The sequence below is a fragment of the Mustela erminea genome, chromosome 7 (genome assembly GCF_009829155.1).
Source record: "Mustela erminea isolate mMusErm1 chromosome 7, mMusErm1.Pri, whole genome shotgun sequence".
NCBI classification, from domain to species: Eukaryota; Metazoa; Chordata; class Mammalia; order Carnivora; family Mustelidae; genus Mustela; species Mustela erminea.
In genome coordinates, this window is record NC_045620.1 from 43,170,570 (window position 1) to 43,188,139 (window position 17,570).

At 43.3% G+C, this 17,570-nt stretch overlaps 1 protein-coding gene across 3 annotated transcripts in view; it reads left to right on the top strand.

Moving 5' to 3' along the window:
- Nucleotides 1-17,570, top strand: part of DTD1 (D-aminoacyl-tRNA deacylase 1) — a 179,096-nt gene that overhangs the window by 123,774 nt on the left and 37,752 nt on the right. The window contains exon 5 of one of the 3 annotated variants that reach the window (XM_032351516.1): nucleotides 6,897-7,040. The exons of the other annotated variants lie outside the window; for them this stretch is intronic. Within the exon in view, the coding sequence (XP_032207407.1) occupies nucleotides 6,897-7,025 (129 nt within the window). The 3' untranslated portion in view covers nucleotides 7,026-7,040. Of the gene's footprint in view, nucleotides 1-6,896; nucleotides 7,041-17,570 lie in introns of those variants that run through there. 3 annotated transcript variants of the gene reach the window in all.

Genomic DNA, 17,570 nt, shown 5'->3' on the forward strand with positions numbered 1-17,570 from the left:
CAGTTTGGAGCAGACAATGGTCTGTTGCCCTCCCTCTGAGTAGTATTGTCTTAGAGGACAGTCTTTCCTAGCACTCTGGTTAGGATAGAGGTATAGTTCCCTCTCATCTACAACAGTGGTGGGCCTATGAATGGCTATGGGATCTGTAGCCCTCCGCCTCCTGGGTCTCCCTCAGTCCGGCCAGCTGGTCAAAGTATGTGTGTTACGTAAGTCAGAGTGAAGGGTTTGTGGTACACAGTTAGCTTCAAGACAAGCCTCTTGCCTTCCTTCCACTGGATTGGTGCAGCCAAGCCCCATCTAAATAGAAATTCTGGAGCCATTCCTGCTTGCTGCCTCTAGGAAAAATGTGCTTTCTGTTAGGCCACTGGCTCAGACTCTGAGTCTTCACAGGCTTTGCAAGAGAGACTGAGGAATGTAGAGAGCATGTTATTTCCTAGACTCCCTTCCAAAGACCAGGACACTTGGGAAAGATGTGTACACCATAAATAAAATCCCCATTTGCTTAGGGATATTTTTGGCCTTTTGGAAGAGACTAGCTTTCCTTTCAAAGGGCATCATCAGACTTTCCTCATTCATTATGAACAAGTGGACTTCTATTTAAGTTACTTACAAAGCACATCAAAGAAACCCCCTGCTATCCTGGAAGTTTGGAAAGACATTTTCCTTCCTTGCTGATCTCCATTTCTGTAGCCTCATGTTCCAGGGAACTTCTGTAAGTGATGTGACTGGCTCTTCTCTTGGCATTAGATGCCTCCTCAGGTCTGTGGGGCTGGCAGATTGTTCTCCTGGATAGTGGACCTGTTCCCATGCAGACCTGATGGAAGTATTGTCATGGAGATCATGACGCTTCCATGGATTCTCTCCGCCCAGTGTAGAATGACTGTCCACCAGATGGGTCTTTGTACTTACATTCTTTGATAGCACTAGTTACTCTTACCTGATGGTGGAACACAGTCTTCTTGTTGCCCTTTGGCTGTTGAGTTTCTCTGATAAGGGAAGAGCGCACGTCTCCTTGGAAATGGGCTGGTATACATTGTGACTCCATTGGGTTTGTGGAGGTCTGGGCATAGCTTTTATTTTTACCCCCACAGCTCTTGAACAGTGCCCACTGCCCACCTAGCTTTCACTTACCAGTGGTCTGTTGTGCCTAGATGGGATCCTGTTTTAAGGCAGTATTTTGAAGACTGGTTATAGTTTTATTTGGGAGATTTGGGCACGGTGAATGCCCAGCCTTGTACTTATGGACCACCAGCAGTATAAACATAATTAATAGAAGAAGCATAGTGACCTGCATATTAGAGACTCACACTGGCAAACCAGGAGCCCACACATGTGTGTTTGGTGAGTTCAGTATTTTTACCTCTAAAGAAAATGGGTGCCATTGTTATAAAAAGTTGAGACTTTCAGTTCTTCTCCCCAGTCCAAGAGTCTGGCTAACACGGATATCCTGATAGCAGGGTGTGTTTGCCCTGAGTCACTGCTACCTCTTCTGTAGGAGGCCCTTGCTCTTCTCATGCTTGCCCTCTTTATGTGCCGCTGTACCTTCCTCATTTCCTTGAGGCATTAATTTTGGTTCCCTTGATTTCATATGCCTTTGCTGATAAGTTTAGGGATGCAGATTGGTGGTGAACTCTCATCTGAGCATGGGTCAGTTTCCAGAGTCATCCTATAAGGTAGAAATTGGATGTGGTCTCGTGGCCTTGGAAAACCCCTTGCACAACCCATTGTTTCATATAGACGGTCCTCCACAGTACGGTATGTATTTATATAAATCTGTTTGGTATGTGCTGGTGGGCATGATGACATCCATAAGGGTGTCACTGATGGAGACTCCAGTGGGCTACCATTCCTCTTCGCCATCCTCATTGTTTGGGTAAACACAGTTACTTATTTCCTCACTGTTTTTCTGTGACTTTCCATTCCTTCTTGTTTCTTTGTAGAAGGTGTTAAGGAGCCTTACCCCGTTTTGCCTGTCCCCTAAAGGTCATAGCTCTATCTGAGATCTGAAAGTTCTATCCACAGGTCTTCCCATTGGTTCAGCAGCCCCTTGTTCCCGTTACTGTGGGCAGATTCTCATCACAGGAGTGGAGGGCAGAATGTCCTAGCCTATGGGGATCTTCATTTATTTCTTTTTTCTGAGTGCCAGATAGTTGAATGTAATTGGTAATACTGGTATAGACTCGGCATAAAAATCTTAGAAGTTCCCTTGGGAAATCTTACAGTCAAGGAAAGGGAATGAAAACAGCTGGTAAGGACTTAATAAGCTACCTTATACCCAGGAGTTAGGGGCTAGGGAGGGGTGGGCATTTTCAATTATGAGTGTTCTCCCTCCAGTTTTTTAAAAAAATACCTAGAAAGCCATATAGAAAATAGGCAGTCTGGAAACTCTGGGCCTGCATTCTGATTTCATTTTTGATTCTAGGGTACGTTAGTCTAAATCATTTCTTATGGTTGTATTTGAGGATTAGGTCACTTTGGAAAGTATAGTGTGTTCACTTCCATTATGAATGGGCTACCCTATAATACCTTTCTAAAATTGGGACACTTCCTGGATGCCTGGGTGGCTCAGTGGGTTAAGCCTCTGCCTTCAGCTCTGGTCATGATCTCAGGGTCCTGGAATCGAGCCCCACATCTGGCTCCGTGCTCAGCAGGGAGCCTGCTTCCCCCTCTCTCTCTGCCTGCCTCTCTGCCTACTTGTGATCTCTCTTTCTGTGTCAAATAAATAAATAAAATCTTTTAAAAAAGTGTCATTTAAAAAAATAAAATTGGGTCACTTCTGAGACTGAAAAGGACAGTAGGTATGGTAGTTCTGGGCACACCACAATGTGTGGTCATCTGATTGTGAAGATCAGTTTTAGTTAGTCATCTTAAAACGACCTTTTTTTTTTTTTTTTTGGGCTGGCAGTTTGTTTATCTTTTTGGTTATTATTAACGTATAATATACTGTTTGTTTCAGGGGTACAGATCTGTGATTCATCAGTCTTACACAATTCACAGCACTCAACCACAACACATACCCTCCCTAGTGTCCATCGCCCAGCCATCCTATCCCTCCACCCCCTCCATTCTAGCAACCCTGTTTGTTTCCTGAGATTAATAGAAAATGAACATTAAAAAAAAGAGAGAGATTTATTTACTTATTTATTTATTTGACAGAGATGACAAGTAGGCAGAGAGAGAGGAGGAAGCAGGCTCCCTGCTGAGCAGAGAGCCCAATGTGGGGCTCCATCCCGGGACCCTGCAATCATGACCTGAGCCAAAGGCAGAGGCTTTAACCCACTGAGCCACCCAGGTACCCTGAGAAAATGAACATTTTCTAAAATTGAGAACAATGTTTTGGGTAAAGATTTTATTTATTTATTTGACAAACAGAGATCACAAGTAGGCAGAGAAGGAGGCCGGGTCGGGGTAGGGTGGGGTGGGGTGGGTGGGAAGCAGGCTCCCTGCTGAGCAGAGAGCCTGATGTGGGGCTTGATCCCAGGACCCTGCGATCATGACCTGAGCCAAAGACAGAAGCTTTAACTCACTGAGCCACCCAGGCATCCTGAGAACAATTTTGGTAGAACTCAGATTAGGTACCATGTCTCATATTCTCTCTAAAATAGAAACTGATAAATAATAATACAATAGAGAAATTTTTATTAAAACTAAGTAAATTATCTTATGAAACAGATCTGTACAAAGGTAATTTCTCATAAAATAGAATTTTTGACAAAAAATGCATTATACTTTCAGAATCTTATTAAAATATTTTAAGAAAATTTTTAATGGACATTGTTTGGAGGTAAATAGGGACAGTGTTCATTTTGTCAAGGATTCACATGTAAAACAAGTTACTTGTTTAAACTTATCTTGAAGATTCATAGATATCATTCAAATCTTTAATAATCAGTTTATTTGTAAACTGATGAACATTTCTAATAAAATTGTATCTCATGACATAAAATTTTTTTGCGTTAAAAATGTAAAAGGAAGAATTAGTGCCTCAGTTATTTTAAATTGTTCAGCCTTAAAAACAACGGAGTAATTAGGACTTGCCTTAGCTTAGAAAGCTGTGGGAAAAGATTCACTGCACTACCTCTCAAACAACATTCCTTAAATGAAGGTAGCCGATGTCACAAATGTCACCGAGGGGATTGCACATTGATATGCTTTCTGAACCCAGACAACAGTACTGCTGAAGCCATGTGCTTCCCTTTGCAGAGTCAGGAAGGGGCTTCATGCATTGAGAGTAATGGCTTATTTTTTCTCTGCATTTCCTTCTTTGGCCGTTTGTAGATTGGGTAGAGTTCAGATAGTTTTTTTTTTTTTTTTTTAAATTGAGATAGATACTGGATATTTTTGTATTCCTATAAATGTTCTTGAGCTTTTAGTCAAGTTCTTGGAATCAGTTTGATTCTTTTGGGTCTTGCTTTTATGATTGAGTCCAGAGCCTTGCTTATTCTAGAACTGGTTGTTCCCCACAATTGAGGCAAGACCTTGCTGAGCGCTACCCACTGCCCCATGGACTAGGAGCTTCTTCCATCTGGTGGGTAGGAACAGGCACTGTTCCCAGCCCTATTACTGAAGGTTTCTAATGCTTTTGAGTGGTTCTTTCCTGGCCTTGAGTAGTCTCCTTACCCACAGGCATTGCCCAGTACCCATTCGAAAGTGCAGTCTCTGCCTACTGACCCCCAGGGTTCTCCGTATATTTCGCTCCTCTCCAGTGCTCTGTCCCAAAGCGCTTAGCTGCTTTAGCCTCCAGGACTCTTAATTCCATCTACTCTACTTAAGAAGTCTTTAGATTCTGCTTCAGTTCCACTCTCTGTACTCTGTCCTGGAAGGTCTCAAGGGGGTTGGCTGGCTCTGCTGCAAGACTCACCTTGTTTCCTGTGTCGGGAGAGGGGGTGGTCACTGACCTTTGCTGCCTTAGGTTCAGTGTCTTGAAAACAGTTGTTTCCTATGTTTGTTCTTTCTTTCTTTCCCTTTTTTTGAGCGGTTCAGATAAAAGAGTAAGTCTGGTTCCTGTTGCTCTGTCTCTGAAAGAAGCAGAAGTCTCAGGATGGTTTTTCAAAAAAAAATCTTTATTTTTTTCCCCCTTATGAGCTGTTCTGGCTCACAATCCTTTCTTTAGGTCAAGGATGATGTCTGGATTGCCTTGAAGTCCTTCCTTCTCTGTTTGTTTTTTTTTTAATCTGGGTCCAGACCTTGTATAAGGATAAGTCCAAATCTGGCTTCTTCCCACAAATCTTTCTTCACTGGCTCCAGTTTGCTTGGTTTCCCTTTCTTAAAGCACTTAGAGATTTTTAGTAGCCAGTGGTATGCCATCCCTCAGCGCTTCATTTTGTCTTACGTAATTAAACCTTGCCTTTCCAGACTTTTTGAGCCAGGGGTCCTTGTTTATACATTCTCGTGCCCCTCGTATTGATCAGCACAGGAATAAGCCTGTGAAGCATCAGCAAATACTTGTTCATAGGAATACTTACTTTGTGGCCAAAGGATGCTCAGGAGATGTCATTTTGGGAAATACTCTATGTGTGCAGGTTTGGGATGGAATAGGGTTGACATAGTGTGGAGGCCGAGAAAATTAAGGCCATCCTGCCTGAAGTTTAGCTGATGTGGGAAACAGAGGCAGAAGAAATCATTAAAATTCCTTACCTACTGACAAGCCCTTGAAACAGACAGAGTGGCTCTCCCCTGGGGACTTAACTGCCCTCACCTTGAGGTTTTGCTAAGGACAATCCTAGCCTGACTGACACCCTACCCCAATAGGTCCGACCAGGATCCTGTAAGTCTACTTTAACAAACTTGATCTCTAAACCTCCAAGATAGTGTCGAGAATCATTCCCAAGCATATGGCCCACTGATAGACATCTAAAGGGTCTCATGAGAAGATTTTTTTTTTTTTAAAGATTTTATTTATTTATTTGACAGAGAGAAATCACAAGTAGATGGAGAGGCAGGCAGAGAGAGAGAGAGAGAGAGGGAAGCAGGCTCCCTGCTGAGCAGAGAGCCCGATGCGGGACTCGATCCCAGGACCCTGAGATCATGACCTGAGCCGAAGGCAGCGGCTTAACCCACTGAGCCACCCAGGCGCCCCGAAGATTTTTATTATTGGTAATAAATAACCTTTCTCCCAACGATAGCTAGCCCCTCAAAGTCCTGGAGATCTTGATTCCTTAGAGACTTACATCATGCACGATCCCAGTTGTCCTCACCCACCGTGGAGTCCCCCCCTACTCTGCTTTCAAAAACTCTGACTGTAATCTGGTTCGTGGTCCAAGTCCTTACTCTGCTGCATTGGGTATACTTGGGCCCAAGCTTAATAAGCATGTCACCTTGGGGTCCAAGTCTCTACTCCGCTGTGTTGGTATACTTGGGTCCAAGCTTAAGCATGTCACCTCGGGGTCCAAGTCCCTGCTCCGCTGTGTTGGGTATACTTGGGCCCAAGCTTAAGCCTGTCAAATAAACCCTTGTGTGATTGCTTCGGTGCTTGGCTCCTTGGTGGTCTCTCAGACACGAAAACTCGGGCATAACAGTAGTGGCTCTCACTACAAGGTCAGATGTCAACATGGCTGTACCAGTCTCCCTTGGTCTGGGTCAGAGGTGGCCTTTTATTTACCATGAGATTGTTAGATTGCAGATCAGCATGGAACTTGACCTGAGTGACCATATGAAAACCAAACCTTAACAATTGAGACAGACATGGTAAAATTAGGTCATTGTCCTCTCACAGTCCTTTTAATAAAGCAGCAGTGGGCTCCCTGCATCTATGTAGGTCTCCAGTGGAAATAAAACCCCCAGATGTACACAGGAGAGATCTGGAAGCATCCTGGGTGTTTGTCTGCCTGGCTCTATCTCAGCTTAAAGTGGTCATGATTTTACACTGACTCACATGGAACCTATTTTACCCATAGCTGTGCCGCCCCTGGAGTCTTCTTTCTTCAGTCCACACAAAGCCTTTCGTGTGCAGACCTTCCTCCTCGCCACACCACATAAGGTACCAATTCCAGCAGAGGGATCTGGGCACAGCTCTAAGGATTTGACTATCACTGGATCACCCTGTAATGGGATTACCATTTAATGTGTTCTCTTTCCCTCCCCTGCCTGGGCATTTCCATTTCCATTTCCCCAGTGATCTCTCTGGTCCTTGCGTCTTGGCCGGAAGGGGCTGCTAGTGAGCTGCTTTCAGGGCTTGCCACAGCCTCTGCTGCTCCTCCGTGGCCTCCTGCTGAAGCTGGCCCACGGGGCATCCTTTGCAGAGGTCACTCTTTGAAAGAAGCCTCTTTGTGCTCCTCTTCCCATTGCTCTTTCTTCCTGGTGCGTGTCCCCTTGGCATTTCAGGAACTGTTTCATGTAGTGGCTGGCTTTGTAAGTGTGTACCTAAAGACAATAGAAAAAGCTTTAATTTTAAACACCTATTTTCTTCCCTGTACCTTTTTGCTCCTTCAGAAATGTCCTCTTGTTAAAATCATCCCAGGGTCCCTGGGGGTAGGTCAGGACTTGACTCTCTAGTTGGCTTGGATGAGCTGGCCCAGCAGGAGCAGGTCAGGCTTCTTCTAGAGATACCGGGTTCTCCTTAAGAGCTGGGGCAAGGACCTGACAGGATCACCGTGGGTTGGGTGTGACTGGTTGAGATTCCCAATGTTCCTGAATTGGTCTCTGTTACCAGAGTAAGGATTTGGAGGATCCTTGGCCTGGGTTCCTGTCACCATCTTTATCTGACCGTATCAGCTTATCACTCCTTAGTTGGAGCCAGATGCTGATTCTTTTTTTTTTTTTTTAAAGATTTTATTTATTTTATTTGACAGAGAGAGAGATCACAAGTAGGCAGAGAGGCAGGCAGAGAGAGAGAGAGGAGGAAGCAGGCTCCCTGCTGAGCAGAGAGCCCGATGCGGGGCTCGATCCCAGGACACTGGGATCGTGACCTGAGCCGAAGGCAGCGGCTTAATCCACTGAGCCACCCAGGCGCCCCCAGATGCTGATTCTTATGCATTGCTCATTTCTGGCCATTCGTTCACGTTGCTTCCTGCTTTGTCTCTGGGCTGAGAATTCTCTCTGCTTCTCTGGCTCCACCCGTTTTTGAGGGTCCCTGGCCTGAGACCATGGGAGTTCTTGTATTCAGTAGCACACAACTGTTCTCTCCCCAAGGGTAAGGTCTGTTCCTGGCTTTGCATCCCTTTCCGGACCTGGCATGACTGTGGGTAGAGTGGGTCATTATCAGATATTTTCATTGTCCTGATGTGGTGAGCCGTGGTTCAGACTAGGGAGGCTCTGCTCTCTTGTACCTTATAAATGTGAACCTGAGAAGGCTGGGAGCTCTCTGACCTTCAGTTCACCTACCTATCAAATGGGCATGACCATGAGGCTTCCTCAGCCCCTATATCATTGTGAGGCTCAAAAGGAAGGTTGAGAAAGAGGAGGCTCTCCGGTTAGCATAGGGTGTTTTTGTGTCAAGTCACTTTACCTCTTAGGCTGCACTTTCCTGACCCATGAAATCAGAAGTCTGTCCTCGATACATATTTTTCAACTGAATTACCTTTGTGACTTTACCATTTTGTAGCCGCTGTAGGTTTATGTATTTACTTTCACCCGAGTAACATGTTGTTTGGTTTCGTGCGCTGCCGCCTCACCACATGAGTTGTATTAAAGCTGGTTTTGCCCACATGAATCCCCATATTCTGTGTGGATGACTTCTTGCTGTAGGGATAATTATTTTCACCGCAAGTTCTTTTCTACTTGGAGTTAGCTTTAGAACTTCTCCTTGCCCCTGCTGTTCACAGGTCCACTAATTAGGATAAGCAGGGTTTCCCTCCTTGGTTCAGGTCAGTGATTCTTTGTATACACAGGCTGATTAAGCACAGATGCTGAGTGATGGGTTGGATTGGTTCTGCTTCCTTCAGTGCTGCCCCTGACCAAGCTGGAGGCCAGCCTGGTCACTGGTCGTTCTCTAGGTTGGGCCCAGTGGATCCATCCTGTAAGAGGACTCAGGTCCCTTTGCTTGGTGTCTTGCTTAGGTAGGAGCAATTAAGAGTGTTAGATATGATTTATCCTCTGAGTCCTGAAGAAATTTTAAAATTTTTCCCTTGGAGCAAAACTCATTTCTTATTTCAACTAGGAGATTTGTCAAAATAGGCTGTGCGTTCACACCTCAAAGGGGGACTGACTGCTGACATTCCTGCTCCTTTAGCCAAGTACCTGTGTGTGATATGAAACAATGTCTGTTGTCATTTGTATCTCTAGGCTTGTAAGTCCCTGGTTCCATTGCCCAGGTCCATCCTGGTTCCCAGGCTTCGAGAATCTTCCTGTCCCCAGTTGTCTGCTCAGCCACAGTCTGAAGACCAGTCCTGACCCCGGACCCTAGGGGTATGTGATATGGACTCTGCCTTTGTGGTATCTGCCATTGGTCCAGCTCTGATAGTGGGTGTCAGCTCTGTGCTCCAGGTACTTACCTGAGACCAGACACTTTACTTTCTCTTGACCCATTCTCTCTGGAGCCTGGAGATAGTAAGCCCTGTCCCTGAGGTCAGACCCCAGGGCACCTCCTTGTGAAAGAATGACTGTCCTGCTAGACCACTCCCTTCCCCCCAGTGTGCAGCATGCCTGGCGGGTCTTCTCACCTGTCCCTGAAATTGGTGAGCCTAACTGCACATCTGCTTCATCTCAGGGTGTGGCTCTTTCCACACTAATTGTCCCCAGTATTCTTATGGCTGTGCCCGGCCCTGGGCTGGGCTACAGCCTCAGTAAGCAGAGAACACCAAACCAAACCAAGTCATCAAATCAGACAGACATCTTGGAACTTCTGTTTGGGTTGGGGAAGGGGTTGAAACCGTTGTTTAAAAGGAGACTCTGGGATTTTCCGTGGGTATAATCTATAAAATGAAAACTAATCAAAAGTTGACAAAACTGTTTTTGCTTTCTTCCCTCATTACAGAGTCTTTGGACTCTGAAAATTCCCCCAAATTTCTAAAGGTTAGTGTATCAGGTTTTAATTCACAGGCTTTTTGTTCTCTGCAGACAGCGCTTTTTCCTTGGGAAGCTTTTGGTGGTGATCTCTGGTGTACGGCTATTCCAGGTATATGTGGAGTCTGTCATTGGTGCCGACTCTTGTCTGACCTAGTTTCTGTCATGTTTGAAATGCAAATCGAGTCATTTGAAATGAAATTGGACCTACTAATATCCTTTAAAAGATTATGCTAAGGAAAGGCCAACCCTGCCATGCTCTTGGTTTACTGGATGTTTCAAACTATTTTTCAGGCATTTGGTATTTAATAAAATCCAGCACGTTTTAGTGGTACTTTCTCTATCCGTTTTCAAAGCCTTGTGTTTTTTTCCAGCAAATGTAATCCATGTGATTCTTTCACTCAGTTCATCTGAATGTTCGTTCAGGATCTAAACCCTTTGATATCCCAGAAGCATGTAGATTCTTCTCTTTAAAAAAAAAAAAAAAAAGGCTATAACATTTCTCCACTTTCAGAAAGAAGAAGCAATGTTTTAAGACTGAGTGGGATCCTGAGCTCTAAAATGTTTCCAGATTCTGGTTTGTGGCACGTGGGGTCCAACTGGTTGGGCCGCAGTATCCCTTGTTCTTACTCCTCCATACAGAGGCCAGACTCTTCACTGTGACATGCACACTTCTCTGACATCTGCTTGGCCAACCTCAAGTCTCAGGAGGAGGCCCACAGACTCATGCAGGGTCTGCCTTCTGACTCATAGAAGGAGAAGACCTAACCTGCCTGAGACATTTTGGGGCTTGCTTTATTCTGGAAGGAAATCTTACAGTCTTTTAAAAATAACATAAAAGTTTGGCCTGTGATTTTATAAATTTTGATTTAAGTGAAAGAGTAGCTCGTTTTTTATAATGAAGCAAGTTTATCTCCTCTTGGGTTTGTGATTGCAAGAGTTCCTGTTTTCTGACTATCCCCTTAGAAGATTTAGAATTTAAGCTGAATGTAATCAGCTAGGCCTTTTACTTAACTAGCTACTTTGTGTTTATTCAAAACTTCCTCTACAGAGGGGTGCCAGTGGAAGGGGAGAAATTAGTATGCCATTCTCCTTTAAACTGGAAAAAAATATGGCAGTTCATAGGCTAGGATTAAAGATTTAGAAGGTGAAAAGAACTAGGAGAAAATAGAAGAAAGAAAAGATCTGCCTGGGTTTCTAGGAAACTTGTTTATAAGCCTCTCAAGAAAACAGCCAAAGAAAACCAAATGGAAAGAAGTAACAAGGGGTTCAATTTAAGAGTAGAGTTGGGTTTTCTTAGCCAGTCTTTGTCAATTTCTTTGACTGGATCTTTAGTTTGTGTCTTTAAAAATTCTCAGTGAGGGCGCCTGGGTGGCTCAGTGGGTTAAGCCACTGCCTTCGGCTCAGGTCATGAGCTCGGGGTCCTGGGATTGAGTCCCGCATCGGGCTCTCTGCTCAGCAGAGAGCCTGCTTCCTCCTCTCTCTCTCTCTGCCTGCCTCTCTGCCTACTTGTGATCTCTTTCTGTCAAATAAATAAATAAAATCTTAAAAAAAAAAAAAAACAAAAAAATCATCAATGGGCTTTGAAGTTTCAGGTAACATTAGTTTAATAAAGAGATTTATTTTGTATGATAAGTTGGAGATCCATGCTTATTAGTTAGTGGAATGACGCTTACATTTTTCAAAATTAGAAATATGGAACAAAGAGCTCCTTTTAGGTCACCAGTAATTGATGCAATATTGTATTTATATTATCTCTAATAGAAAATTTTGATAATGTGTGATATACAGGAATATATGTTACATAGATTATATTAGGTTGAACCATATGAACTTGTTGCTCTTTGACCATATTTTATTACCAATATTGCAATTTTATATGGCTCAATCTAAAATAACATCATATGTAAATTCAGAGAATTTTCAAAAAGCAGTTGAGGAGGAAAGATGCCAGCTTGTTACCTAGACCTCTCCAAGTTAGGGAAAACTTCTTGGATGTTCTCTTTGGCCCACATAGGAACCCAGAATGAGGCAGGATGGTGGTTGGGGCTCTGCTTCTTCACCTTGGCTGGAGGCCAGAACGGATGCATGACTTACCTCCCTCTCCGCCATGAGCAGAGAGCTACAGGCCTTTGTCCTTCCTTGGAGAGCATGTCTCCTATTTTGTATTTTTGTGTAACTTTCTGCATATATGAATATTTTCAGTGTCTATGTGTTTTTCCGTGTCTCGCTGTCCTAACCTAGTTTCTAACAGCGCCCCAGGCAGAGTGTCTCTTATTTATGCACATCTAAAGATACATCCTAGACCAGTTTCTCAGATGATTTTTTAAAATGTGACTTCTGAGGGATTTGCTCCTAAAAGTCTCCTGTCAGCTGCAGTGGCTGGAACACTTACATGAAATGTGACATAGAATGTCACATTATGACATATCTAATAATTACTGTAATGGAAGTTGTGAAAACACGTTTTGTTTTGTGTTTCCAGAGCATAGCATCTTATGGATTGGGTTGTTTTTCCAAAACAAGCTGCCAGAGACTGAGAGGTGTACCAGGACTCAAGCCTCCGAGAGGCACATGTGAGGGACAGGGAAAGCTGCCATTTTCCTGCCGAGAGTATCCCTACTATCGTAACAGAGGTGCCGGCATCCCAGACCCTGACCCTTGCTGTGACTTAGGACACTTATTTTTATGTAAAAATGTAGCAAAGCATTTAAAATCATTTTGTCGGAATAATTTGTTTTGTCAAAGAGTGGGCGATGATTTTCTGTTAGAGCTCGGACCTCAAAGTGTAATAACATCAAAGTGTAAATAACATTATAGTCTTTTCTGATTTGGGTGGAGAACCCTGTCTGGTTTGTAAAGTATTAGAGCCAATAGATCACATGCAATACTCAGGTTGTATATCAGTACACATTTCTGTCTGGCTTAGCAGGGAGAAAAATAACTAACAGTTTTTTTGCCATTGACTGTTAAAGTGTACTGCTTAACAACACAAATGCAGATCAGACATAAACATTCTTAGAGGTTTTTATTTATTTATTTGTCAGAGTCAGAGAGAGAGCATAAGCAGGGGGAGTGGCAGAGGGGGAAGCAGGCTCATTGCTGAGCAAGGAGCCTGATGCAGGACTCAATCCCAGGACCTTGGGATCATGACCTGAAATGAAGGCAGATGCTTAATCAATTGAGCCACCCAGGCGTCCCTAGACATGAAACATTCTTAAACCAGGTCACCTCATCTGTACCTACCTGCAGAAAATCTTTTAAGCAAGTAGGCCTCTTTCCTTTGAGAAGTGAGATAAATTTGGCCCTTTCCTCCTGAATTACCTTTCTAAGATTTTCAGGAAATACGTGTTTAGTTTTTTCTGTTTTCATCCTTTCTCTTCTTCTTTATTGGATTTCTAGTGCTTTATCAGCAGATCCTCATTTTTACTCCTAACTCGTTGTTTTTAAAAGTTTATTTACATTTTTTTTTAAGATTTTATTTATTTATTTGACGGAGAGAGAGATCACAAGCAGGCAGAGAGGCAGGCAGAGAGAGAGGGAGAAGCAGGCTCCCCGCTGAGCTCGATCCCAGGACCCTGAGATCATGGCCTGAGCTGAAGGCAGAGGCTTAACCCACTGAGCCACTCAGGTGCCCCAAAAGTTTATTTACATGTTAAGTGTGATTTAACTATTTCCTGGGCTGGATTTTGTTTCTGAGGACACATATATTAATTTAGGTATTATATCCAACAACCTTGTTAAACAAACTTTCTAATACTTAACAATTTGTAGACTATAGATTCTTTTGGGTTTTCCATGTAGTCATACCAGCTGAGAATTATGACAGTTTTTATTTCTGGCATTATCATCTCTTTGCCTTTTATTTACTTTACTTATCTTACTGCACTTACTATTTCAGTAGGATGCTGAATGGAAGTGATGAGAGGAAACTTGTCTTTTCCTAATTTTAAAGGACATGCTTCTCTTGTTTCGCCATTGAGGTGGTGATTGCTATAGAGTTGGGTTGTTGTGTTTTCATAAATACTCTTTATCAGGTTTAAGGAAGTCCTTTTCTTTTTCTACTTTCTTAACATGTGTGAATGTTGAATTTTATCAAGCAGTGTTCATCATTCTGAGGCAATCACATGGGTCCTCCCCCACTGAACCTGTTAGTGTAGTGAAGCAGACTAATTTTCTAGCGTTCAACTATCCTTGTATTTCTTTTTTGTTTATTTATTTATTTATTTATTTATTTGACAGAGGGAAAGAGAGAGAGACAGCAAGAGAGGGAACACAAGCAGGGGAAGTGGGAGAGGGAGAAACAGGCTTCCCATGGAGCCAGGAGCCCAATGTGGGGCTCGATTCCAGGACCCTGGGATCATGACCTCAGCTGAAGGCAGACCCTTAAACAGCTGAGCCACCCAGGCACCCCTGTCCTTGTATTACTTGACAAAAGACAGTTTTGGTCATGATACATCATTATTTTGCTAGATTTGGTTTGTTAAGTTTTGCATAGGGCTTTTCTTTTATTTTTATCTGGTTTTATTTATTATTTATTTTATTTATTTATTATTTTTTTAAGTAGGTGCCATAGTCCCAACACAGAGGTTGAAGACCTAAGCTGAGATCAAGAATCCACACTTACCCAACTGAGCCACCCACGCTCCCATGTGGAGCTTTTCTTTGCTTACGAATGAACTTGGCTTACATTTTCCTTTTTTTTTTTTTTTCTCTATTATTATCTGATTTGTAATCGAGTTAGTATTATCTCTTAGAATTGATGAGTTGGGTGTGTTCTCTCTTTTTCTCTCTTTTCTGTTACTTTGGAAACATGTTATCTGATTAGAATGATCTGTTCCTTAAATGTTGTTTGAATGTGTCTGTAAACCCATCTGGGATGGATGGTTTTTTGTGAGAAGTGTTTTTTGCTCCCACTTTCAAAACCATTCTTGGTTCCTTTTGAGTCCAAAAACATTCTGCAGACTCTGAAGGTCATTTGGGGTGATGATAGAGACAGATGGGAAGCTGCAGTGGCTGGGCAGGCAGCAATGGTTCTTCGTTAGCTCCAGCCCTGTGCTCTGACCTGGAGGAGGGACGGGGGTCATATCAGCATCTGTGCATCATGGGAGATGAGGAGACACCATTCTCTTCAGGTAGTTCTCTAGAATTGAGTTGGAGCCATCCTGGGGTTCCATGAGGGTCTTGGCACTGTTTTCCTCTGATCCACATCTGTAGCCAGGCTCCAGATGACAAGTCTGCCCTGGCCATCCATTCTTTAATGCACATGTTGGCCAGTACACACCTCATTCAGGCCCCTCTCTTGTCTCCCTGTGCCCTTTCCTTTGGTGTAGTTCTGTGTTCTTACAACTTGAGTGGATGCAATTGAACCATAGTCTGTGAGAATGGCGTCCCGTGGAGGTAGGCCTTGACCACTCTGCTTAGTCCTGGTAACTCGCTTCTCTCAGAATCCTAACATACCTGGGACACTGGGTTAGAATCCAGTGGTGGAAAGGCACAGAGATGGTGCAGTCAGGTACAACATGCCCTGTGGAATTAGACATACGCATTTTAAGCGAAGGTGACTAGGATGGTCATGTAGGTGGGATGGGAAAGATTTTACATGTGAAGATAAGATATGCACCACATTGGATAACTCTTCTTAAGTGTATGCCTGATTAGAGATTTACACTTTTATGTTGGGTTTATCTGGCCTAGATGAAATGTACTTTTTATTGACTCATTCACCATCTGCACGAATTTTACAATCCAGCTGTATCATTGGGGACTGTGCTTGTTCATCACAGGCACACTCTGAAGGCTGCACTGTTGAGGGCAGAATAAGAGACGTCATATAGGTAGGTGGACTTGCTGAATCTGCAAAGTATGCTTTCAAGGAATGGGCTGTCTTAGTCTAGAAATGCTGGGTAAATGGCTGATTGGAACTTTGTAAATCATCATTCAAATAGAGCAGATTTCAGGCAAGCCTGAAATTTGTATACCGGGTTCCCTTGAAATCTGAAAATACTGTCCTTTTTTTCTGTGAGCATAAAACACAGACACAACATAAAATAAATGCTGGAGATTTAATTATTAAGTTAATGAAATCAATTTTTTGTGTCTGGTTTGTGGAAGGAGTCAACATCGCTTTAGACTGGGGCTTCTCAACCTTGACACCATTGCCATTTTAGGCCAGATAATTCTTTATTGTTGGGGGCTGGCCTGTGCCTTGCAGGATGTTTAACAGCCTCTGCCTACTTGATGCCAGTGGTTCCTCCACCCAGCTGTGACAAGCAAAAATGTCTCCAGACACTGACAAATGTCCCTGGCAATGGGAAGTCCTGGAAAGGGCAGGAGAAGTGCTGCTTTGCTGTATCGTGAGGCAGACTACTGATAATAATAGTTTTATCTTGGGGGTGCCTAGGTGGCTCAGTGGGTTAAAGCCTCTGCCTTCGGCTTGGGTCATGATCTCAGGGTCCTGGGATCGAGCCCTGCATTGGGCTCTCTGCTCAGCGGGGAGCCTGCTTCCCTTCCTCTCTCTCTGCCTGCTTGTGATCTCTGTCTGTCAAATAAATGAATAAAATCTTAAAAAAAAATAATAGTTTTATTTTAGAAAACCTAGCCAGCTTCACGTACACTGCCTGGGTAACTCATTCACCAAAGCAGGCATGTTCTAAAGGATTCAGTGTTTCCAAAATTTTTAGTTTGTGGAGTAGAGCCTATTGCCAGGCTGATCACAAAAAGAAATGATCATCATATTCCAAACATTCTGTTTTCTGCAGTGAGCTCTGATTTTCAGCACATGGTTCACGTTTCACACTTCAGTGTACTTGGTTTTGTGTTTATACTTCTACATGGTAATATGCAGGTGTAAATGTGTAATGTGCACAGGAAGGTGCAATGTATACTAAAGACTGTGATTTATTTAATAACACAAGAGATTGTTACAGGGGATTCGCAGACGTTACACGTGTGTTTGTGCCAGTTCTTGAGTAGAGTAACAACATTTAACCTATTGCTTCCTACACTTGATGGTTCTGTGAGTTTGTGTATTTTGGCAATAGGTCTAAAAAACTTTTAAAGTGACTTAAATGATAGAGACATTTACTGTATTACATAACAAAGCATTTAAAGGTGAGCCTTCATTAACATAGTGATGCAAGTAAGTTCCATCAGGTCCAGGTTCCTTATATTTTCCACTTAACCTTCTAAGGGCTTTGCCTTTATTCACCTTTCTAAGCATATTTCCAGGAGTTTCATGCAGACAGATGGCAGTGGCCAGAGGCAGAAGGACCATCTCTATCTCATGTCCCTTTTTAGGACCTTCCCCCAAACCTGTATCTAGGAAACTTCTATCATGTTTGTTGGCCGGCATCCTGTTTCATACTTTTTCTCACTCAATACCTGGCAAGATACATGGGGTACGTAGGCCATGATGGCTTAAACTGTGGCTCCTGAGGGAGCTAGCTGGTCAAGGGTGCACTCAGTAGGAATTCTGTCAGCAGGGAGGAATGGGGGCAGGGTGAATGGGCAGGAAAGGAGAGCACCTCCCACTGAGGTGTGTCAAGAGTGGTGCCTCTGAGCACAATGTTCTAGTTTAAGAAATATAGTTAGGTGTCCAGAGCTCCTGTTCTACAGAAGAGTGATGT